A 24,993-nucleotide genomic window follows, 5' to 3' on the forward strand; every position below is an offset into this window, starting at 1 on the left:
CTTTGACATGTCTCAGCAAACTGTAGTGACACTCATCTCCTTTAGTAATCTTAAAAGATAGAATGTGTACCAAAGTCCATCACATCACTTTAGTACATACATCTATTTTACAAAATATTGTCAAGAGAATCCCTGAACTATAAATGTCCATAATCCTTCAACAAAGAGAGATCCATTTGCTGGCTGTGGTTGGCATAGCATCTACTGGTCAGCTGTAGTTTACAGTACTTTCATATTGCTGGGACAAAGCCACCATTATGCTGCTTAACAAACAATCAGAGCAGAGATGGAAAAGAAAAAAGGAAAACGTGTTTGAATCATATTTGTTTTTATAAGTTTTAATAGCTGTGGCCTCTTCCCCAGCAGAGTTGCATGAAACAACAGCGTGAGTGAGATTAAATGCACACCGAGCCATTTTAAAAACACTTGAGTGACACGTCGGTCACGTGTGGTATAGCAGCAGCTTTGGATGGAGCTGCACAGAGGTGGTTCATCAGATGAATGAAGCGGTTTTCAGACAGCCGGTCGCTCTGACTTCAATAACACTGAAATCGCTAAATGTTGGTTGACAGCAACAGCTTTTGTTTCCTGGGGGCCACAGCTGTTAAAACTTGATACGGTATGTCGGATACCCAGTGACACATTGACGCTACCAGACACCAAAATGAAGAATATCTACAAATATCAGTTGATGGTATCCATACAGACCTAGCTAGTTTCAGATATCTTATTTAAGTTTGCATGATGACATATTATGTAAATATTCTAAAGAGGTTTAATTAGCAGCACAAAAAATGTCTTGGAAATGAACAATTATGCTGACAGTGATATAGCCTCTTTGCAAAAAAGTTTGCTTTCAATCTACTGAATGACATGACACGTCTTAACATTATTTTAAAATGGAATAGACTTGATGAAGAAGAAGCATTTTAAAATCTAAAAATGTTCAAAAATCTCACAGCTTTCTTTAAAAAGACATGAAACCAGAATTTAAGAAAAAAAAAGAGAGTAGCCCCTTGTCTGCAACCTCAGATTTGCTTAGCAGTGCATCTCAGATAAAAAGTATTTAATCAAATTTGTACATAGCAAAGGTGCAAAAGTATGCAACAACTTAAAGATGCAACTGACCCACATAAAGTGACATTAACACATTAACTACCAGTTGCAGTCACATCAGACTGAAGGTTCTAGGTACGCAACAGTCGCACAACTGCTTACTCGATATGTTTGCTTTTAAATTGTGACATTTAAATTTTCAAGTCACAACCAAACATAAGTGCATTGTAGACCAAACCTTTGGTACAACCAGCTCATTGGTTATACTAACAAATTTATTAGCCTAACTACTCGTTTAAATCACTCGAATGTGGAAAAGTAATGAAGAAATGAAAGTGAAGTATTCGATCAAGTCTCCTCAACCTTAGAAAATGTTGACTACAAACTAAAGCATTCACAAAAGTGTCATTCTCATATGGTGTCAATATGTGACTGATGATACCAAATTATACTTTGTGCGAGAGAAACTGTGGAGAGTAAATCTTAAAACCTGTACAATAAACATTTAGTGTATAAACTCTGGGTATCCGACTGTGAAACAGAAACAGGAGACAAAAAAAAAGCTAAAATGTTACACCAACCACCCTTTCCCATTCGACTTACTATTTGGATTTACTTTAAATTTCTTTCCTTTAAGTTTACTGAAGTTAATTTGCTTTAAATTAGGGCTATCCCCAGTGCTCTTTGGCACTTGACTATGTTCATCTACAAGTTGCCCAACAAGGTACAGTAATTCACTTTGGGTATTGCGTGGAATCTTTTCTTGAATTATTTGCTTTAATTTAAATTTATTTAATTTACAAGTGATTTAACTTTAACAATCTGTCAGATAGGCAGTTCACTGCAACAGATTTGCCGTGGTATTTTGGATACTGTGCAAAAGACAAGACAAGTCTAACTAAAAGCATCCAAGATGCAGATTTTTTTTTTTTTGTATAGTTGACATGTAATTTCTCTTGATCATCATCATCATCATCATAACTGGTATTTACATGGAACTATTACACATCTATTAATTTAACTACACTAAAAGTTTTCAAAAAAGACAAGTGGAGATTTCCTTTTTTTTTGCGCTTTAACTGCAACTTTGTAACTGCGTTTCACTTTCACCATAAAGCGGCTAAACTAAATAATGCGGGTCTGATATTTCAACATTTTATTTACGTAGCTTAACAGGTATACAAGAACATCTCAATGTAATTTGTGATCCATTTGATCAAAGGAGACCAGATCTCTTCAAAAAAATGCCTGAAAGAGGTCCAATCTGGAATGACCACAGAGGTTAGACCCAGTGAAGAATTATGGCATGAACTCTACAACATTAAAAATTTGCATTTATCCTCTCCAGGCAGTGGCATTTATCATTTGATCTCTAGGTCACAAGTGGAGTACTGTACCTTTCACAAGGGCTCTAAAATATTACATTCCGTTAGGTGATATCAGTATTGTGGCATGGCCAAGCAGCCTGAAGAGGGTGGCATATGGGATGGGGGTAGAACTGGGGCATCATTTGGGACGGGGACACCGTTTAGGCATGATGGAGGAGTTGAGAAGTTGCTGTTACCAGATGGTATAACCTCCACTGGATCCACCCAGGAAGAAGTTGCTCTTGCGCTGTGACATTACAACATTGGCACCCTGCATGGCAGCCAGCTGAGCTGCATTGGGGGGATGTCCAGGAGGTGGGGGCTGGAGAAGGGGAGAAACAAACATCGAGAGACACAAGATGAGATAACACTGCATCTCGACAACATCCTCACTGCGATCGATATGGCTCCTTTAAATCACTGAAATACGTGGTTACTCACTGGGATGGAAACGCTGCTGCCTGCTGTGAAGCGAGCACCAGCATCAAAGCCGCCCTCCATCATCACTGTTGAACCAGGCGGGTACATGGCTCCCATGGGATAGTAAGCCATGGGGACATTCTGGCTCACTGGCCCAACAGCCATAGTGGGCTGCATTGGCATAAACACCTGAGCACCAGGGTAGGGAGAGGACATCTGAGGCATCTGACCAGGCACCTGAGGTGGAAGCACATATCTGGGCTGGTATATCTGCAGACACAGAGGTGGACAGACAGGTTTACAGCTGTTCAGGACATTTGCTGTGAGTATTAATTGTACTATCGTATGATTTGTAAATGTAATAGTTACCTCAGAATATGCAGGTGGTGTGTCTGTGTAAGGAGGTGCCTGAGGAGACATTTGCATAGCAGGAGGGTATACAGGTGCAGAGCTCTGCTGAGGGTACACAGACTGCTGTGGATATGAACCTGCAAAACAACATTTTACTTTAACACAAATAGTTGTCCTTTAGGCTTGACACAGAAATCCCAGAGTGAGTGAGTGATGGTATTTTTGTGGCAAAGGGCTGTGACATTTCAGCAGTAAACAACAGAGTTTTACTGTCAAAATACAGCAAAGAATATCATGTTTTCATCAGTACCAGAAAAGATCTTCATATTTAAATATGGATAGCAGATGAATTTAGCGCATACAAAGTTTTTCATGTCATTCCTGGTTTTCTTTGTCTTCTTATTGAACAAAACAAGACTTAAAGGCATCACCGTGGCCTCTAGGTACTCGTGATGGGCATCTTTGCTATTTGCTAACATTTTATAGACCACAAAATGAATCAAGAAAATAATCGGTACATTAATTACTAATGGAAATAATTATAAGTTGCACCCCTACATCAACATCTGGCTACAGTAAGTATTTTCAAACTGTGACATCTGCCAAAGGGGTGGTTACTAAGTACAGACTTCTTTTTCATTATCATTTCATTTACCGACTATTTTCTTGATTCATTTTTTGGTCGGTAAACAGCAAAAGTGTCCATCGCAAGTTGCCAGAACCCATGGTGATGCCTTAAAGTCTTGTTTTGTCTGAAAAGAGAACAAAGAAAACATAAGTTATTCACATTTGAGAAACTGGAACCAGAGGATTTTTGCCATTTCTGCCAACAAAAAAAAAAAAAAAAAAAAAGGCATAAACAACGATCAAATTACCTGCCGATTAATTCAACTAATCAATTAATCAACTAGTCATATGAGTTGTATTCAGATGTTTTACAGGTTAAAATCTGATGCTTTTATTCTTTATTATTACACCCTGCTCCTGAATAAACCTGAATTAACAATAATAGTAGTTTTTATGGTTGGAATTAACAATTAGGATTTAGATATTTTTTTTGCACATTTGAGGAGCTCAGACCTGAGATTTTTTCTAAAAAAAACACTTAAAACGATTATTCACTTATCAAAATCGTTGGAGAATAATTTTCATTTCACATAAAATGATATGTTCAATTAAAACGTATATATATTTACAGTAACATATTAATACACACATGAGCAAAGCAGCAACAAAATACATGATGCAGGTTTAAATTCCAATGCTTGGGTCGCACAAAACAAGAGGAAACGGTCTCATCTTTGCCTTTAAAATTCGCCTGTATTTAGTGAAGCTAGCTGGCAGAAAATATGACTTGTCCAGTAATGCTATGAGAATATAAGGTGACAGTAAATCTGGATGTCAATTGTTAACCGCTTCAGTATTTGATGATAAACTAGATGCCCAAGTTGAACATGAATGTGCTCCATGTTAACCACAAAGCGTCGGTTTATTGTCATGTACGTAGCTAGACGTGAAGTCCGCTCCTTCAGATGGCCATAACGACAGCTCTTCGTCTCTTGTTATACCGTCAGCGTCGCATAGCGAGCAGCTGACTAATCACCAAAACGAGGTCTGGAGAAATACCTTTGTTGTTCATTGCTGTGGACTGATCCGGAGGCTGAGGAATATCAGGTTAAAAGGGAGATTCTGCGTATCTAGTCACGGCCTTATAACAGGTTACGGCTGCTTCGCGATCATCCACTTCCTTGTTTTTCAGCTTCTTGTTGTTGTGGAAGTGGTGACGTCAGTCGTTCTCCGTCCGTGGTTCGTTGGTCGCACGCAGTGTTTCGCCTGCTCGCGCGCCCCCTACAGTTAAAAAAAAAAAAACACGGGGGGGAGTTGAAGGGGGTACGGAGGTGAGCTGGTGACTCTTTAACAAAAGGAAAGAGAAAAAAAATGGTGGCCGTATCTCGTTAATCCGATTTACTATTTCACAGCTACCGGAAAGCTATCTCATAGTTACGGGAGAACTAACTGCCAGAAATTTTAGACTAACGGGACAGGAATTTGGAACAGGACGGAACTTGCCTGAGGATCATCAGGTTTTTAAGATTCCCAAAGTATCGGAGTAATTCACTGATTATTCTCAGCGCATCTAATGGCTCATATAAAAAATGAACTATAAATAGCTATTTCGGCTTATTTATTTTTTCAGAATACGCTGTTGTAGCCCACGGTGTAACCCACTGAAACCATCGCAGCATTGTATTTCCTGTTTCTAGGTTCATTGTTGTTGTATCGTGAGAAAACTACAGGAAAACAACAACAGACTTTATAATAACTGGAATAACTTCCGTTACATTTACAGTAAAACTGAGATGACAAACAATATAATTCTGTGTTTGCAGGAGGCTTGGATGGTCTGCCGTGGTGTAAAACACCTTGTATGACCAAGAACTGCCTTACAAAAAGATGTGAGGGGTAAATGGTCCCCAAAATTCTCTGCCTGTAATTTATCTCCATCACTAAACTCAGCAATTGAGTATTGATTAATTCCTTTGAAATGCACATGATTGTATACAAACAAAGAAGGCAGCTGAACTGTAGCATATGCAGAAAGTGATTTTATTCATTCATTATATAGGGTTTCAGATTCATTCAAAACAAAGAATTCTTTATTTGACAAAAAACAAAACAAAAGCTAGTAGTAGGATTTAAAGTGTTATTTTTCCCATTTTTTTTTTTTTTTAAATTGAGGTTCTGCGTACTAACAAAATATATATACATCCAATCAGAAATACACGCAGAACAACATTTTTCCTCTTATCCAAGTTAACAAAACACACATAAAATCACAATAGGTATGACACTATTACGCTGCCAGTCAGGTTAAGTCCAGCCCTTAGGGATCCATGAATAGGGCTGTTTTATTCAGCTTTCAATATACAAAAACAAAATATTGCAAAGGATGCCTTCTCCATAGTACATAAAAGCGTCGTTTGCAAACACAATAAGAGCAGTTGCTTTTGGGGGAATCGTTCTGTGCTGTTTCTGTAATTTTGCGCAAATTCAAAAAACGCAAACAGGTAATTCCGCGTCCAAACATATTGTCAGTCAGACAAAGAGCAGTAATGGGAAAGTGTTCGTGTTGCAGCACAGCGTTTCATCCATTATTTCTCTGTGTCAATGATTCATTGGCTGCTCGCACTGCTCTGCTTTTATTTAGGTACGTCCCCTTTAAGAGCACCATGGCACCTCTCAAGTCGAGGCAGACATTTTTCAATGCAAGATTTTTTTCTTGCATAAATTATGTTCATGACGTAGTGCAAAAGGCCAATTTTGTGGCAATTTTGTCCGACTTTACAGCTCAAATAGGATTTTGTGAGACACCTCAAGGATTTTTGATTATCTGAACTGTTGCAGAAAGGGCATCGTCATTAAATATTAAGAGAGAGGAGATCCTAACATTGCAACCCTCCTTATCAATGCAAATACCTCTTTTGTGTGCAGTCACAGCGCCTGTCTGGGAGCTGAGATGAATTTTTAATTATGTGTGACTGAAACAAACTGTGACAAGGACCTTTATAAGAGCCGGGGATTACAGAAAATAAGCTGCATTTACGCGGTAAGTTGAACATAATAACCGGACTGTGTTCTAGCCTGCTCTTCGCGCATAGCAGCGAAATGGCGAGAGGAAATGAGTTTTGGTTAATATGCAATGTTCGTAATTAGCATAATTTATATATTTATGATAAAGAGAGGGAAATACATAATATTCGGTCTCTAGGCACGGGTCGAGATGATTTCTGTCGCCTGTACTTGGTGGTTAGTGCCTGTCTTCAAAAGTGGCCGACGCGGCGAGACTTTTATTGGCCAGGATGGGGGTGGGGAGCCCATCAACACCCGCTGAAGTTTTGACAGATCCTCATTTCTAGCGGGGCATTGCAGCAGGAAACGCATCAACTCGAGTCTTTTTTTCATCTGTGATGAATTTGTAACCACTTCGTGTCCATGATCAGCGCGTTTCATCCCGTTTTCTGCAGCTAAGTGCAACACAGTATGGCCTGTTTATAGGCCCCTCCAAACAGTCTGGTCCTGCAATGACAGAAATAGCCATGAGTAAAAACACAGTCCTCTGCATGTGGCTCTGTTTTAGGCAGCATTTGCCCCTAAAGTGCGGATACTAGGGGCTTACAGGGGTCACCAACACGAAACTTTGTGTGTTTTTATTCCTGAAATGGCTGGGAAAACCTGTAAGAAGTAGTGGGTCAAGTTATCAGGCAGAAAATGGAGGATGAATCCTAAAAAGAGTTTGTTAAATCTTTCTTTGTTTGCTCAGAATGCCAGGAAGACAGTGACTGTGGTGGTGCAGCGAGCCATGAACTCCCAGGATCTCCCTGCCAAAGATGCCCCGCTTACAGTCAATGAGCAGGTAACACCCACCTGTCTGAGCAGTTAGAGGCCCCCCTCTCCCCGCTGTAACCACACTGAGCTTAGCCAAACCCTTTTAACTCATGTTGTCTTCAAGTTCTTTGCTGCTGTTTGCTCCTGTCACCCTCCATGTGCCGACCTACCATATCATAATGGAATGATTAACTTCCACAAAGCAGTTCATTCAGATCAGGACCCACTTTTGTGTTTTATCGCCTAATAATTTCCACTGCTCTATGCTTGTGAGGGTTACCAGTCTTTAAACTGCCATGCTTAATAATTAATTGTGGTTTTTCTCTCTCTGGTAACATTCTGTGTAGACATAGTCAGCAAACAAAAGCAATGCTCTTCATGGATGTGCGGAGGGGAGCTTGAAGAAAGCATTGCTTGAGCTTCTTGTTGGCTGATGCTCTTATCATTGTTTTGGTGTACTCATGCTCTTTTCATTTTTGTCTATTTTTTTGTGTGTTGTTTTATATTTCTTTTTTTTTCTTTTTGTTTTGGGTCATTGTGTCCTAATATGTGCTTGGCTTCTCTGTTCTCCTTAGCCATTCACTGTCTGACTGCAGAAGTCTTTTTTCAGCCATTTAAATCCTGCACTTTGAAATTCCCTGCCAAAGACAACCAGGTATGCATCCTCCTCTCTCTTCCTGCATTGTCTCTCTGCACTTTGTCCTCCAGCCCAGGTTGTCTCGCTGCCTCTCCTCTAGGTCTTTCATTATTGCATATCATAAATCACTGGTTAAGTCCAAATCAGATTTACTGCATGTAGTTAGATGGCGAATTGATAAGGTGGAGAAATACTAAATTTAGGCTTTTTTTTTTGTTACCCTTCAGGTACTAGATGAAATGAGACTTTAATCATATTTATCTATTCTGAAATTATAATAAAAACCTGAACAAAAGAAGCGCAATGGTGAAGACAGCTCCTTCTGCACTTGGGTCATCTCAGCTTTTATTCCTGATCACTGCGCAGGTCATTGTGATGTCCGGCCATGAGACTATTCGTGTGCTAGAGGTAGAGGTCGATGCATCTCTGCCATCATCAGTAACTGATGGGAAGAGTGAAGGCAAAGCTGAGGAGGGAGTGGCTCGGGCCGCAGAGCAAACTGAGGGCAGCAGCACCCAGGATGGCCCCACTGTGCCCCAGAGCACCGGGGGAATAGGTAAATCGTGGTCTTGCTAGTTGACAAAGGATAGCAGGCGACTTATTCATACGTGCATGACACAGTTGTACTGAAATGCTAGTGACACCTGTGAAAACCACTTCAAATGTCAGTAAGAACCACCCCTGGCTGTGCTCTTGCAGTGCTGGGTGAGCAGCAGGGGGTGTCTGTAGAAGCTCCGGCCCCCGCTGTCCAAACGCTGGCTCCGGCTGTTCCCATCAGTGTGTCCCTGCCGCAGCCACAGGCCGCCATGCCCATCACTGTACAAGGCTGTCCACAGGTATGACTGTGAATTTACACAGTACATGTTCCATGTTCATCTTTCCATATCCAGAGAAAGAGTATTGTAGTGAGTAGTTTGGTTTTCTTGACCTAAAACAAGGATTCAGAAATTAACAGGGGTTTGGGGTACACTGGTCTTGAGAGTGTAGAAAATGCCTTTAAAATGAAAAGTGAGGAGGGCAAAGAACCTCATTTGCATTTCACCCTGTTCACATATCATTTCATGTCCAATATTCATGTGTCAGAGGGATTAATGTCATTACTGTCACCCACAGGCTACTGCAGATGATTTACTGAAGTCACAGACTGAGGCAATTGTCTCTCGTGCACTGTGAATGTGAAAAATGGAACAAATTTGGCCCCAAACACCTGAACACGTAGCCCGAGGCTGTAGAAATTGTTGCCACAACGTTTCCAGCAATTGGAGAAATTTCAGTCCATTACATACCACTGCAACAACTAAAAAAATAAAACAACAAATATGGAAAAAAAAAAGAAATTCAGTATTGCAGCAGTGGAAGATGGATTAGGCAATGAAAGGAAATGAAAAATGTATTACTACTAATATTTAGTTTAGTAAAATTACTCCTGTAAAACACCAGAATTACTGTAATAAAAGATAAAGGAGGTATAAGTATAATCAAAATAAACATTACTCATCCCAGTCACCAGTGCTGATGAAAAGCAAATCTTTTACTTCACGACATTAGGTGCTGACCCAGGAAAGTCTAGCCACGTTGATGACTGGTATGATGGCCCAGACAGGGTCGCTGGGCCAGCCCCTTCTAATCCCCCTGAGTATGGCGGGCTCCATTGGTGGCCAGGGCAGCCTGGCCGTCCTCACCCTCCCCACCACCAATGTAGCTACTCTCCCTGGGCTCGCAGCAGCTAACCCGGCCGGAAACCTCCTCAAGCTGCCCTTCGCTGGCCTCCAAGGTAAAATACAAACAGGATCGTGCATTTGGCCTCTTTTGTCCACACTGTGTCTAAATACAACACGCTAAACTTGCAAGGTGAACTTGGTACACTTTACCTGCTAAACATCAGCATACTAGCATTGTCATTGTGGGCGTTTTAGGTTGCTGACGTTACCATAGAGCTGTTAGTTTGGCTATAAACTCTTAAACTTGACTAAATGTTTTTAGTCAGTTATCTCGTCACGTTTCAGAATGTTAACAGATTGCTTATCTTTCCCTTCAGCGGCTACAGTGTTGAACTCAGTCCAGCCGCAGCTGCAGACAAATGCACAGACAGTGTTCCAGTCTCAAGCAGCCTCCATGCAGCCAGTCCAGGCTGCTGGTTTGCAGCAGGTGACGTCTCAGCCAACACAGGTGACCAGTGCGCAGGCCACTGCTGCTCAGGTGGCAGCAGCCCAGGCAACTTCGGCCACCACCACCGTCTCTCAGTCCAACATATCTGTGGCAGCACTGCAGACCGCTGGACTCTCCCTCAATCCTGCTATTGTAAGAATGCCACTGCAAGGATTTACCTGTGTAATCAGCTCTGTGCTGTCAACATCTGGCTTATCAGTTGTGTAATTCCATTTTCCTGCGCTCTATGCACCTGTTGTGATTTTTTGCTCAGATCAATGCTGCTTCGTTGGGAGCACAGCCCCAGTTCCTCAGTTCCCTCACCTCCACTCCCATCATCACCAGTGCCATGTCCAACATGGCTGGCATCACCAGCCAGATCATCACAAATGCCCAGGGACAGGTGTGTACCCTAAAAATACTGCTCAGTTTCAGTTCTGTTATGTTTGTGAGTTTAGATTTGACTTCACTGTCGAGTGCAACCACCCTTGCTCGCTTTACTTTGGATGTCCAGCTAAAGAAAAGGTGCCTTAAAGACACTTTGTAGTAGTGCATCATGCTGTCCATGTGCTCTCCTTACATAGTGCCATTTTTAAAAAAAATAAGTTTTCACATTGATACGTTTAGCTTGTTAATCACACCCTCTCCAAGGACAATCAAAATGTTTTTGTGTTGTGTGTCTGTTTTGGGGAATAAAGGCTCCAGCCTCCAGTTGACATCAATCATCGCTGCTATTTCAAGTCAGTGGAGCATAAGACAATTTCCCTGAAAACTGATTTGTCTTCTTTAACTCTTCTATTACTCAATTTTACCATTATTGCAGCTCATTGCGTTTAGTCGTGCAGTGTTTAATCTTGAAAGACATGATTTTATTTATCCCAAGTGAGCTGCTAATAGGACATCCTTATATCCCAGAAGCAAAAACACTGCCGTGACAGGTTGGTGATTGTCCTGAAAGCAAAAAGTATCACTGAGGGTTACATACAGTTGTTTGTATATAATTCTCCTGACTTCAAACAATATTTCCAGGTTATAGGAACCCTCCCGCTGTTGGTGAACCCAGCCACTCTGGCCGGAGGGGCTGCTACTCCCACCCTCCCCCTCCAGGGTCTCCAGGTACAGACTGTTGCCCCACAGCTGCTTCTCAACACCCAGGGCCAGATCATTGCCACTGTAGGGAATGGACCTGCTACAGTTGCAACTTCTGCTGCAGTTCTGCCCAAAACAGCTGCTCCTCCAACACTGACCAAGCCTAACACACAGGTAGACAAACAAAAATTTTGATTTGAGGTCAGAAAGGACTACATAATTACCGCGTTTGCACTAGAAAGCTGAAACAGACCGAAACATACTGCAGGATCTTTGAATAGACTCAATTTGGCAGATCATTAACATTTGCTATTTAAATATACTTATATATATATTTAGCAATTTGTGTTATTATAGAATATTATTTATTTTTTCCCTCCTAGGCTTCGGTAACCACTGTCACTCAGTCACCAGTTGTCATTGCCCCGCAGCCATCTGTACTGAAGACCGCCACCACGCTCTCCTCCACAGTACCCATCACCTGTGGCGACATAGCAAAAGTGGGCCAGCTTGTCAGCAGTATGTACACCTGCTTCTCCACTATCCAAACATAGATCCGTTTTAAGTAGGTAGGTATTTTTAACCAGACTCTTCACAATTGTAGAACCCCAGCAGGTCGTCAGCAGCGAGGAAGGCATTAATCTGGAGGAAATTCGAGAGTTTGCCAAGAATTTCAAGATCCGACGGCTGTCCTTGGGGCTTACTCAGACACAAGTAGGGCAAGCTCTGACTGCAACTGAGGGTCCAGCTTACAGCCAGTCTGCCATCTGCAGGTAAATTACTCCCCTGCTCATGTTGCCTTGGAGATACAAGTGTTCTTCAGTAACGTGTTATGAAAACCAATACTTACATCTCTTTACAAAGCATCAGTGATTTATTAATGACTGGGTATATGCGGTAGTACATTTGATATGTGCATACATTAACCTCATTTGTATTGACACAAATTACAATTCGAATACTGTTACAACATGAATGTCATTGCAGCAGCCCCCAAACATCTGATCATCTGCTCAGTCATGCTTAGTGGAGCGAGTGTAAGGCAGTGACATATTTGTGATATTTGTAAAAGACTGTAGTATTAAATCCTTAATGCAGCAATGTGAAAACGTTTAGGTACATTTTCATTTTCAGCACTTTGGCGACTTTCTACATAAAGATGAGGAGGTTTATTTGTATAGATAAAAATTCTGAATTAGGGTCCATGTTATATGTTTACATGGGAGCTGTATTGATCCTCTCGCCTAATCTCAGGAAGAAAACAAAGCATATTTCCTAAAATGTCAAACTATTCTGTTAATGCATCAACGTGGACATGGTTAGGTAATGTAACTATAACAGTCAATAACATTTTCACTGCTTAGGCTACATTCTATGGAAAAAAAGATGTCTGTAAGTATACATTTTAAGAATTCTCCAAATGGTTCAGGATCTTAAAGTGGCATTTTATTATAAACAAATACACCCTGCTAATGGGATCTATGTGAGTTCATAGGGATCAAATTGAAATAATGTGCATACAGCGTGTACTCACGAAGCGCTTCAGACTGAACTTTCTTTTGAACTGCAGGTTTGAAAAGTTGGACATCACCCCCAAGAGTGCTCAAAAGCTAAAGCCGGTGCTGGAGAAGTGGCTGGCTGAAGCCGAGCACTGGAACCAGAAAGGCCAGCAGAATCTGATGGAGTTCGTTGGTGGCGAACCTTCCAAAAAACGCAAGCGGCGCACTAGTTTCACACCGCAGGCAATAGAAGTTCTTAATTCCTACTTTGAGAAGAATGCACTGCCAACAGGTCAAGAGATTACTGAAATTGCGAGAGAGCTAAACTATGACCGAGAGGTTGTGCGAGTATGGTTCTGCAACCGGCGACAGACGCTGAAAAACACAAGCAAGATCAATGTCTTCCAGGTTCAGTAGCAGCTTCATTCTGGGAGAGTTCTCCATTGATTGATTTTATCCTTTCGGGAGGCTGAACATTTAATACAACAACACAGATGTAGATAATGTTATATATATGATTTAAAAGGCTGAAAGAATATGAACTTTTTGAGAAAAAGAAGGAAATACATGATTGAAGTCTTATGAAAGAGTACTTAAAATGAGTTACTGTTGTGTTTTAAAGCTGTATGTGTGTACACTACTTGTGTGTGATGGGTACGAAGTCTAACTGCATGGTCCGCTTATCATGATAATAACATGTAAAATTGAAAAACATTTGTTGAACTTTTATACAAGTGGTTTTATAGGCTACGTGATTATTTTAAGAGGACGAGTATTGAGTAACATTAATTTTAATCACATTTGTGTCATTTTGGCACAATGAATGACATTATGCTGATGCTTGGATGTTTTCAAAATTTTAGCTCCTTGTTTACTTTATGTTCACATGGTATTTATACTGCATGAGCAGCTCTGCAAACGTAAATAAGATTCTGACGTGCATAAATACGAGTGTAGGCTGTACACCGACCAGCCACAACATTAAAACCACTTACGGGTTTTGTTTTCATCAGAGTTTGTTGTCTAAGGAATGCCAAAAATCACATTGCCCTCTATGTATTTCTGACTCTGCCACAAGTGTTTTGGGACAATCATCACCTTGATATTTGTTGTTGATAATCACAAAGATGAATTTAAAATATGTAGTCATTTCCTCTTGTTTGGCTTTGATAAGTTTATTCAGCAGCTTGAAATGTGTCACACTGTTTGGTGTTCACACAGAGGGCCATTTTTGATATTCCATGGACAACAGGTTCTTATCAAAATAAAAGCAGGAGCTCAGGCTATTGCCCATGTTGCCAACTTATATTAGTTTTTATCAGGTTTGTTTAATTTGTGAGGGACTGATCGTGCAAATACACATACTGTATGTGTGGGTGACACACACATATGACAAATTTAAAGAAAAACCTGCATAAATGAGTGGAGAAACAAATGCAGATGCTTCCACACAGGTCCACTGCATGGTACAATTAAGCAACTAACATCCGATCATGATCTGAGGCATGTGTATCAAGCTGGAAAGAGGGAAAGATCTAAGTGATTTTGAAAGAGGGTTCATTGTTGGGGCACAGATTGCAAAGACATCAGCCACAAAGACTGCTCAGCTGGCTTGTGTTTCAGTAAGAACAGTGATTAAAGTGATATCTGCATTCAGATATCTTAGGAAAGACGTCAGTAAACAGGATCGGAAACTGGTCTCTTCCTCAGGTGACTGAGAATGTCACTGCAGATTGTGATCAGACTGTGGTCAGCAAGAAGAGTCGGCAGTTACATAGCGAGGGATATTATAGCAGGGCTGCAGTACATAAACCCCTGATTACAAAGATGAATGCACATCTGAGAGTTCCACAGATATGTGTAAGAAAAAGTGATATGGTCAGATGAGTCATCCTTCACCATGTTCTCGACAGGTGGGCGAGTGCATGTGTGGTGCACACCAAGAGAATGGCACAGGCCTGAATACTTGACCCGTACAGTGAGGGGATCTGGTGGCTCTGTTATGTGGGGTGGGGGTGGGGCATTTTGCTGGCATGGTTTGGGTCCACTTGACCCCCTTAAAGGGAAGGGTCACTACAAATCAGTGAGTGATCATCATCTGATAGGAGTGGTCTCTTCCACGATGATATTGCCCCCATCCACAGGGCACAAGGGGTCACATGGTTACCCAGCACCTTACTAAGACACTTTATGTTGGGTTTTCCTTTAATTTGTCACCCGTGTGTATGAGTATGTGAATTCACCACAGTCTGTCCTCTTTTTACACTTTCTGTTTAATGTGTTTATAATACTCTGAGAGTATTTTATGTTTTCTCTGTTCACGGTTGTGACTATTCCCTTAATGTCTTGACAGTGCTTCTGTGACATTTTTTTCCTCTCATGTTAGATAAAGTATATTTGCAAAATAGGAGCTTAATGGGCCTGTTGAGTCAACTTGAAGTAGTCTCATGATGCCTGAAATGTTAGTGCCAGATTTTTTTAGATACTCGAACTAAGTCTAATATCAATCAAATTGATTAACTGAATATAAAGAAAAAATAATTAACTGTTTATTCAAGAAAGGTGGTTTTGTTAAGATGTTCAGTCTGAATGAGTTATAAGAGTGTTTGCATGTGCAGTATGGAGTTGTTGTATTTAGGAACAATACTGTGGCAGTTTTTTGTATCTTTGCCAATTCTTCAAGAATTCTTTGCACTTTAGTGACAGCTTGGAAGGTTACGAATGGTTTATGTACAGTGCAAGGTTTCAGTTATGTTTGTAAAAATTTAAGTTCTGCGTTTTAAAGTTTTTTGAACAGCAAGAAGCTTTGCATTGCAAAATGTAGCAGTAAAGGCAAAATTGCAATAATCAACTTGACAAGCAACATCTATCATTAAGATTAATGTACTTTTTATGCAGATGAAATACAAAATACTGCAGAGTAAGTATAAAGGCTAATATGAATTAATCACATTTTTTATTTTTTATTTTTTGAGTTTGTGAATGTTAAATGGTGCATTTAATGTCCCACCTCAAATTTGCCTTTTGAATAACAGTAGGCCTACATTGCAGTGGACATACGGTATGCCTAACCATAAAAATAATTAATTCTACAAAGGTTTTGCTTTGTGTTTTACCTTCATGTTCAATATCTGAAGACAATATATATAATATTGTTTATTATACTAAGATATCAATAGATAAAAGAAGAGCTAAATTAGAATAATAAGATATCATCTATTAGCTTTTTGGCTCTGCAAAGCACATGAAAAGTTCAGGTCTTAGTGAGACAAGGGAAAAACAAAAGTTGGGAGCTTTTTGTCATTTTCTGTCAGATAAATAAACCCTGTCTTTATTAATCACTCCGTATTACTGTGTATTGATATGTTTTCAGTCTTTGCATTGGCTGTGGTTGACAGTGACCACTGACCTCCATGAAAATAGACTGAAAAAAAAAAAGGTTATTTTTTCTTTTTTCACTTCTAAAACTGCACATGACGGTTTCATTGTTTCCTCCAAACAGTGAAAAACATGTTAACACACTGAAATTGCTTGTTTTGTCTGACCAGCAGTCAGAGGCCAAAATGTTTTAGTTTAAATAAAAAAAGTGGGAAAACTGGCAACTTAACCTCATGTGTTATCAGCCATAAGCGATGGGTGGCGGTAAAGAGCCCAAAGGGTCGTTGCTAGCGCTGTTAAATAGCAAGGCGAAGAAGAAAGCCAACCGGAAATTACGGCAGCTCCTTTTCCCGACGGAGTTAGATAAATAAACAAAAGCAAGACATTACATTGCACTTATTTAGGAATCTGAGATCATTTTGATGTATTTCTATTTATAGATATGTCTACCAGGACTAATATGTCACCGTGAATACCCAATAACGGAGGCTTAGAAGTGCTGGCATCCTACTAGCTAAGTTTGCTGGCAGGCTACGTCGCTAGCTAAGTGTTTAGCTCGACATGTTTATTTTAGTGCTGGGACGAAGGAGCGCGACATGATGGCACGAAACTGTCGCAGTGTCAGCAAGTAGCTACACTTGGTTCACTTGAAGGTAAGCTTTGTATCTTTGACTGGATTAGCCAATTAAACAAAATAAGTGTAAGGTCCAAAAATATTGTAGCTTACCACTAATTGTTTGGATCCATTTGCATAAAACGCGTGTGTAAACTAACGCTAACTTACCGTTATCGTGCACCGCTCAGGATGAGAGCTTGTTCCTGACATTTACTCACTGGTAAATTGACCCTCTTGCCTTGATTTTTGTGGGCATTTCCCCTGATAAAACACTCGCATGTCGCCGCACTTTCACTGGTTTAGAGTTGGAGCCGCACTCGATGATGATAAACTTATTATTTCGCCTTCTCCTCTGAAGATCTGAAGGTTGTGGGACACAGGTATAAAACTTAACCAGAACTGCGCTCCGTAAGGTCTCCACGTCGCCACCACCATGGCGTGGGCTCTGAAGTTGCCTCTCACGGATGAAGTGATCGAGTCTGGACTGGCCCAGGACTTTGATGCCAGTCTGTCGGGCATTGGCCAGGAGCTTGGTGCTGGGGCGTACAGCATGAGGTACGGTTTGCACTTTGGACGGGTTGGGTTTTCTGTCTTAAGTGTACTGTTGTTATTGTTGCCTAAATATGTCATCTGATTTGTGATTTAATTGTAAATCAATATGTGCTATATTTGTTTATTTGGGGACTTAATTAAGAAAAGATATAAACAACGGCAATAAAGGTCCGCTGAAAAGGACACCTCTTTCACAGGTCACTGTCTAAAGTCAGTGAAACTGCTTAAACTTAAATTCTTTTAAAGTTGAAATGTGTGTTTTCACTTTTCCCAGAGCTTTTGACAGTGTGATTATATTAGAATGGCATCAGTCATTTGATTAATCAAGTAGTTGATCAATAGAAATTTAATTGGCAAATAATTTTTTTTTTGTTTTTTTTTAACAGGCTTTATTAATGTGCAGTGTTACGTTTTCTCTGTTTTCTGGGTCTTGTGCCCACATCAGTGCCCAGTTTGAGCAGAGAAATCTCTTTGTGCATGAATATGTGAAGTCCTGGACTGAAAGGGAGCAGAAGAGCAAAATTAATCACTACATGCAGATGAAATGCAAAGGAGTACACTGCTTGGTGACAATCAGATCAATACTATTTGATGTAATCTAGTTGGAGAGCTAGACTTTCCTATCACGATGCAGCACAGTCCTGGATCATTGAGTGTAAATATCTGTACACAGTTCTGTGGTGTTTCATTTGGTGAGGTCTTATTCAAGAATTCAAAGTTCAGATAGATATTTATGATGTTTCTGCTCAGTTTTTCACGATGGAAATTATGTGAAATCCATTTAGGTTTAGCTGACTCAAACAATTTGCTCTGCTGGAGAACGATCGCTCTCTTTTGTGTCCTTTTCTCTGGCTGGTTAAATGCTTTGTTATATGATACTGTGCAAGCTGCAAAGTGCCTGCTTGTTTCCTGAGATTCTTTTGTTGAGGGGTGCAATGAGATACCGACTGGATACCTTGGTATTTAGTGATGTTGCCTAAATTACCTCCATTATAATTAATGAACCTTAAAGCTGGCAAACACAATAATCCACCTCAAATGTTTGTCTGTTGATGGTAGGGGATGTTAGACTCTCCTTGTTTATTTTTTATTATTTTTATCATGAAGTTGAAAATGATCAGTTCTAACAACTGAACACAAAAAGGCAGTAATGAATGTGAGGGTATCGGGCCTGGGCAACCTACTGACAGCTTCGTTCGTTTGTCTCTCTTCCTCAGTGATGTACTTGCCCTCCCCATCTTCAAGCAGGAGGAGTCCAACCTGCCTCCAGACACTGACAACAAGATCCTTCCCTTCCAGTATGTCCTGTGTGCAGCTACCTCGCCAGCCGTTAAACTGCATGATGAAACACTCACCTACCTCAACCAAGGTCAGCATGAGGATCCTGGCTGCAGTGTACTTTTCAGCTTTGGGTAAATTTGTTGAGACCAAAGAAGATGGAGTCAAAACCATGTGAAAGCCAGCTCAGTTGCCTTCGACCAAGTAATTCTAGATATTTTATTACCTGGATGACTGTAGATCTTCATAGACAAATATGATATCGGTCATTAGATCAAAATGAAAATGCAGTGTGGTGAAAATTTAGTATGACTAAAAAGATTAGATATCAGCTGTGAATTTTTGATGTCTTGCGACAACCTGGAAGCAACTAAAACCCATCTATTCTCTGTGTGGACTTGTCATTACAGGGCAGTCCTATGAAATTAGAATGCTTGACAATCGGAAAATTGGGGAACTTCCGGAAATCACTGGTAAAATGGTGAAGGTAAGTTTCTGCGTTGCCAGTTCACTCATACATAACATATTTGCATAGATCAGTGTCTACTTGGTGAAACCAGTATAAAAGTGTTTCAGCAGCATTTACATCTTCCTTAAATACTTTGTAAAAAATGAGTTTCTCTGAATTTCAGAGCATTATTCGCGTGGTGTTTCATGACCGACGACTTCAGTACACAGAGCACCAGCAGCTGGAAGGCTGGCGCTGGAACAGGCCCGGGGATCGCATCCTCGACCTGGGTGAGCACTGAATGAAAAATGGCCGTTCTACTTTAAGGTTCTAGACAGTTCTGGTTCTTCTCTGCTATATTGGATTTGTGTGTGGAAAGAATGTTGCTGTGCAGCCTTGTATTTATATTAACCAACCAAGAATTTTTAGATAAAATCAATTCAGGATAAGGACAAGATGGCGGAGGGAGAGAAGACTCGGAGACGATGGTGTGCATTAAGAACTCTTTTGATAACAGCCTGTTTTGCATTGATCCATTGCAGATATCCCCATGTCAGTCGGCATAATCGACCCCAGGGCTAACCCTACTCAGCTTAACACTGTGGAGTTCCTTTGGGACCCATCAAAAAGAACCTCAGTTTTTATCCAGGTAGCATGACAGACAACGCTGTTGTTTTCCTGAATTGCTTTCATTTATTAAAAGCAGTGGCAGTAGTTTCAGGCAATTTACAACACTATTGCACAAAGCTTGTTAACATTTACTGTACTCATCTATTCTGTTTGGCAAAATTGCAAGCACACTGAATGCTATTCTGCAGGCAGTAATGACTAATACAACAATTTTGCAAAGATATGTTTATTTATTGATTTATTTTAGTTTTATTTTACGTCATCATTTCCGTACAGATTTTTATTTTATATCCCTTTTTCAGGTTCACTGCATCAGCACAGAATTCACCATGCGCAAGCACGGAGGAGAAAAGGGTGTGCCTTTCCGCATCCAGATCGACACGTTCAAAGAGAATGAGAGTGGAGAGTACACAGAACACCTCCACTCTGCCTCCTGCCAGGTTAAAGTCTTCAAGGTGAGGGGATTGAAAGAAAAAGAACAAAAAGGAAAAAAAAAAACTAGATGTACTGAAGTGCAAACATTTGTGTTTTTGGTCTCTAGTAGTGTTGTTCACGACCACCACCTTAATGATCCCCACACAACCTGTTTCAGCCTAAAGGTGCAGACAGAAAGCAGAAGACTGACAGGGAGAAGATGGAGAAGAGGGCGCCGCAGGAAAAGGAAAAGTACCAGCCATCCTATGAAACCACAATCCTGACAGAGGTTAGCACCAAAATGGTTTCCAGTTAATGTTCAGTTTATGGCCTCGTTAATTAATGAGCTTTTAGCTCAAATTTCAGCAAATTATGTAAAACTAGGAAATAATATTATGGATGCTACACAAACAGACTAAAGCTCAAACTGCATGGAGAAATTAAATGTAAGGGGGAAGCTGCAGCTTGTAGCTGATCGCAGCAGAAATGCATTTCTGGGGTTATTTAGATGCCGTAATAACAAAAGTGTTTGTTACTTTCGAAGTGCTCTCCTTGGCCTGAGGTCACATACGTCAACAACTCCCCTTCTCCTGGCTTCAACAGCACACACAACAGCTTCCCAGTTGCGGAGGGGTATGAGTGATTTACAGTTTTTACCAATACTTCATGATTAATGCTGCTTGAATTTAATTTACCGTAAAACAGCAGCTGCGTGTGGTTAGTGAGTAACATACTCATAATGTTTTAGATTTTTTTTTTTAAGTCTAAATGAACATTAGGTTTTGAAAATTTCTGACATGGCTAAATTTTCATCCTTTGTAGAAACGGATCACCAAACCACCAGCCAGAGCCTGTGGTTCAGGTAGCAGATGTAAGTACAAGTGTATTTTCACTCTCTGGATATATATTATTGCCCGACTGCCTCCTGCCTCACATAACCACCGCATATTAATATTCACAAATTCAGTGCTGACATCTGGGTGTTAAACGTCTGCCTCCCAGTAGATTCACGAACGCAATATAAATTCAGCAAAAATCAGCTTAACTCATGTCACGGTGTGAATGAAAGCATTTGATAACGATGAATCAGAGACACAAGGTCAACTCCCACTGAAGGCAAGATACTGAAACTCTGCTATGCATTACAGGCAACAGCCCAGTGATTCAGTGCTTCAATTATTTAACATTAAAACATGATGTGTGAATATTTACTTCTGTATATAGGCATCTGTCTAGCTGATATGTAATGCTCAGTCACATATACTTATTCAGAAGCGAATGTAGGTAGGAATAACATAAGAAGAATTAATGATGAATAAACCCACTCAAAAATAAACTTGAGGTTAAATAGATTCAGGCTAATTTATACTGAGAAAATGGCTGTGTTACCAGGTTGATGCAGAATACCATTTCAATGTTGGTCTTTAACATAGACTTTTGGAAATAGTTTGTTTTTGACCTCTGAAAAAAAAATTCCCTACATTCTGAAGCAAAAGGATGGAGCGTTAGTCAAATCTGACATTTGACATTCTCATTTTAATTTTCTTTTTTGTGTGTGTTGTGGAGCAGCTGCTGTAATGTCATACATGACTTCTATGAGCGAACTCGCAGTGGATCTTTGATTGTTGCAGATGTGTGTGTGTGTGTGTGACCCGTGTTCTGTCTTGTTTTTTCCTCTTCAGAATTTGTTACCCACAGCAACGCCACAGGATGCACAACAGTGGCTTCATAGAAACCGCTTCTCACCCTTCTGTCGGCTCTTCACCAACTTCTCAGGTAAAATGGGCCCCAGCATGCGGAAGTGTTGCAAATTATACAAATAACACCCATTTATTTTAGTGTAGTGTCAGCTGGAGCTGCTGCTGCCACTGGTACCAGGAGAGAGAGCAGAGACAGGGATGAATTCTGTTTTTGATTTAGTGGCTGTAGGGTTTACATGCACGGTCTTGTTCCTGTGTACCAGGGGCAGACCTGCTGAAGCTGACCAGGGAGGATGTCATTCAGATCTGTGGGCCAGCTGATGGTATAAGACTCTTCAATGCACTGAAGGGACGGTAGGTCTTCCTTTATGTCCTTTATTATCCTGCCTGTGATCCTGCAATTTATCTAACATATTAAGAGGGGCTTCATACATTTATGGACATTTTGTTGTTCTTTTTTTTTTTTTTTTCTTTGCGGATGCTGTTTGTAGCGTGGTACGTCCAAGGCTGACCATCTACGTTTGCCAGGAGTCTCAGCAGGCACGGGAACAGCAGCCGAAACATGAAAACGGAGATGCTGCTGCCAACACTTTCTTTAGTGAGTCCATGTTTGTGGCTCATGTTCATGTTTGTTTTAGCAAAGTGCATAAGGTAATCTTTGAACTACACTCCAGTTGAGTTACAGGTGAGCAGCGAGGCATTGTCAGGCATGTCACAAAGTCACAGTATCATTGCATCATAAAAACAATTATAAAACTGGTAATCCTCAAATCATTTTTAAAGAAATTTTGGCAGCGTCTTTGGTGATGTGCAGTCTTTGCTGTACCAATAACAACTGTCCCAGTTGTTACTTGGCAAATGAACCATGTTGCCAGTACTGGATGTATTTACTTGAATTTTCTGTTGACATTTAAAGGAAGGACATTTCAAGCAATACACTTATTTTCCATCTTGCTAAGAGTTATATAAGAAGATCAGTACCATTCCCATGTCTGTTTGATAAATCTGAATCATGATGATAATTTGTGGAATCCTGTCGTCACCATGAGGTGGTCATGGTCGTACAGAGTTTACTGTGTAGTAATGACAGAGAGAAAAATGATTGGAGCTGATCGTACCTGCTTTTCTGTCTTGACGCAGTATATCACGCCATCTACTTGGAGGAGCTTACAGCTACTGAGCTGACAGAGAAGATTGCTCAGCTCTTCAACATCTCACCCCGACAGATAAACCAGATCTTTAAACAGGGTCCCACTGGCATCCATGTGCTCGTCAGTGATGAGGTAACATAATGTTTGTTATTCTCTGTAGTCCCCTGCTCTCTGCCTCTGCCAAGGCTACCCTTTCAAATCACAGTCACACATGTAATGGGACCAATAGAGGCTAGTTGTCATTACCCATGTTTGCAAACAGCTGTAGCTTGTTTCTCTCCCACGTTAAACATTAACTCTTTTTTTCTTTTTTTCAACAGATGATTCAGAACTTCCAGGATGAAGTGTGTTTTGTTTTGGACACAATGAAAGGTATATGAGCGTGACACATTAGTAAAATGATGACGATTTGTTTATTTCTAAATTTAACATAGAGCTTTGATGAATTTTATCATTTATAAAACCTTTCTCTGCCATGTCTTCTTTTGCTTTCCTTCCCAGATGACACAAACGATGGCTACCACATCATCTTGAAGTGAATACCGGGAAGGAGAGTAGCGTAGCCTTTCTTTAGACCCGATCCAGTCAGCCCCTCTAAAGCTTCATGCTCCTCGCTGTTCTTGGAATACGTGGCAACGCCCCAGAAAAACCTCTTGAGGCTGCTAGGAGAAACATGCGACTGAAGCACCCGGCTCTCTCCTCACTATACCTTATTGTCTTACTTTTGAGGGAGTGACTCTGTTACCACAGTGAAGTAACATTCTTCTGCTCGCCCTGCCATTGCCTCCCTTAAATGGTTGCATTTTCCTCTGTCGCTTATGTCTAATGAAAGGGGTCAGTGGCACCACAGCTGCTATCACTGTTTATTTGTTTATTGAGCATCTGGTGTGCCAAAGCTCTGAGCTTCAGAATCAAGAGTTTGTTGTCTCTTTAAAAAAAAAAAAAAAAAAAAAAAAAAAACAGGAACCCAAAAAGGAAAAAAAAAAAAATTAAAGCTAAAAAGAGACAATTAGACTGATAGTATGTGACTTTTCAGCATGATTTCTCATGCTAGGTTGCCCTATGGTATCCACTTATGCCAGTCTGCAGGAAACATGGTATAGCCAACACAATTGCACAGTCATGTCAAATAACCACAAGAGGCATCAAAGTCAAACAGGACATTAAGGGAAACTTTTGGAATCCAGCTGTTCTTCTGCGATTCCTATGAAATCTAACGATCTCAGTCTTTCACTCATCTGTTCTGTTACGTTTGAGAAGAAAAACTTTTTTCCCAGGCTCCCAAACACTGTTAGGTCCTTTTAGTTAGTGTAGAGCGCATACTGGCACTTGTGGTTGTTACTAATGAGTCTTGAAAGATGATGAAACACTGTCCGTTAGTGATCACACCAGCAAACTGTCTCCGGCCCATGCGCTTCCTGTCCCTAAAAGCTTATTTAGCACATTTTTTTTTTTTTTGGCCATTTTCTGACATTATTTTTAAATAGATCCTTGTTTTAAGATGCTTTCATGATGAATTGTGTATTACATTGGCAGTTTTTTTTAACTGTTCTTTTTTTAAAAAAAACTTACTTACATCTCTTCATCATTGTTTTTGGATGTTACCACTTCCAAATACTAATAACATGTACTGGATTGTTGGACACACCAGAGCTGCATGTGAAAAGATATGGTTAGTTTATGTTCAGTCCATTGTACCGCTTACATGAAATTGATAGCTTGACATTTTAGATATCCATCTTTGCCCCCATCTCATCAGCATTATTAAAATACTTACCCATGTACTGGCTGCCATCTGTTTCTCTCCTTATAATCTTTACAAATATTAAAAATGTGTTGTTGTTTTTTTTTTAAACTATATCCTAAATGTTCC

At 40.3% G+C, this 24,993-nt stretch overlaps 3 protein-coding genes across 6 annotated transcripts; 2 read left to right on the forward strand and 1 right to left on the reverse strand.

Moving 5' to 3' along the window:
• Positions 1–1,934: 1,934 nt before the first annotated feature.
• Positions 1,935–4,974, reverse strand: dazap2 (DAZ associated protein 2). Its single transcript, XM_041049244.1, has 4 exons — positions 4,821–4,974; positions 3,213–3,331; positions 2,865–3,113; positions 1,935–2,745 (listed from the first exon to the last, which is right to left on the reverse strand). Exons 1-4 carry the CDS (start codon positions 4,831–4,833, stop codon positions 2,617–2,619), a joined length of 510 nt encoding a protein of 169 aa, XP_040905178.1. The 5' UTR covers positions 4,834–4,974; the 3' UTR covers positions 1,935–2,616.
• Positions 4,975–6,447: 1,473 nt separating this feature from the next.
• Positions 6,448–16,491, forward strand: pou6f1 (POU class 6 homeobox 1). 3 transcript variants are annotated; one of them, XM_041061116.1, is made up of 11 exons: positions 6,448–6,801; positions 7,516–7,608; positions 8,584–8,773; positions 8,917–9,053; positions 9,766–9,991; positions 10,256–10,518; positions 10,640–10,768; positions 11,395–11,628; positions 11,838–11,973; positions 12,059–12,227; positions 13,025–16,491. In XM_041061116.1, exons 2-11 carry the CDS (start codon positions 7,555–7,557, stop codon positions 13,368–13,370), a joined length of 1,884 nt encoding a protein of 627 aa, XP_040917050.1. In that variant the 5' UTR covers positions 6,448–6,801; positions 7,516–7,554; the 3' UTR covers positions 13,371–16,491. The 3 variants fall into 3 exon arrangements, with proteins under 3 accessions (XP_040917050.1, XP_040917058.1, XP_040917042.1); XM_041061124.1 differs by lacking the exon at positions 6,448–6,801 and adding an exon at positions 8,156–8,235 and having other exon boundaries at positions 6,971–7,608; XM_041061108.1 differs by lacking the exon at positions 6,448–6,801 and having other exon boundaries at positions 6,971–7,608.
• A 166-nt stretch (positions 16,492–16,657) lies between these two features.
• Positions 16,658–24,902, forward strand: tfcp2 (transcription factor CP2). 2 transcript variants are annotated; one of them, XM_041059935.1, is made up of 16 exons: positions 16,658–16,984; positions 17,361–17,502; positions 18,717–18,868; positions 19,188–19,264; positions 19,410–19,515; positions 19,768–19,874; positions 20,158–20,310; positions 20,448–20,558; positions 20,814–20,902; positions 21,092–21,140; positions 21,952–22,045; positions 22,233–22,323; positions 22,461–22,567; positions 23,110–23,252; positions 23,441–23,492; positions 23,622–24,902. In XM_041059935.1, exons 2-16 carry the CDS (start codon positions 17,381–17,383, stop codon positions 23,657–23,659), a joined length of 1,491 nt encoding a protein of 496 aa, XP_040915869.1. In that variant the 5' UTR covers positions 16,658–16,984; positions 17,361–17,380; the 3' UTR covers positions 23,660–24,902. The 2 variants fall into 2 exon arrangements, with proteins under 2 accessions (XP_040915869.1, XP_040915861.1); XM_041059927.1 differs by having other exon boundaries at positions 17,306–17,502; positions 23,622–24,678.
• The last annotated feature ends 91 nt before the right edge of the window (positions 24,903–24,993 follow it).

The sequence above is a fragment of the Toxotes jaculatrix genome, chromosome 2 (assembly GCF_017976425.1).
Source record: "Toxotes jaculatrix isolate fToxJac2 chromosome 2, fToxJac2.pri, whole genome shotgun sequence".
NCBI classification, from domain to species: domain Eukaryota; kingdom Metazoa; phylum Chordata; class Actinopteri; family Toxotidae; genus Toxotes; species Toxotes jaculatrix.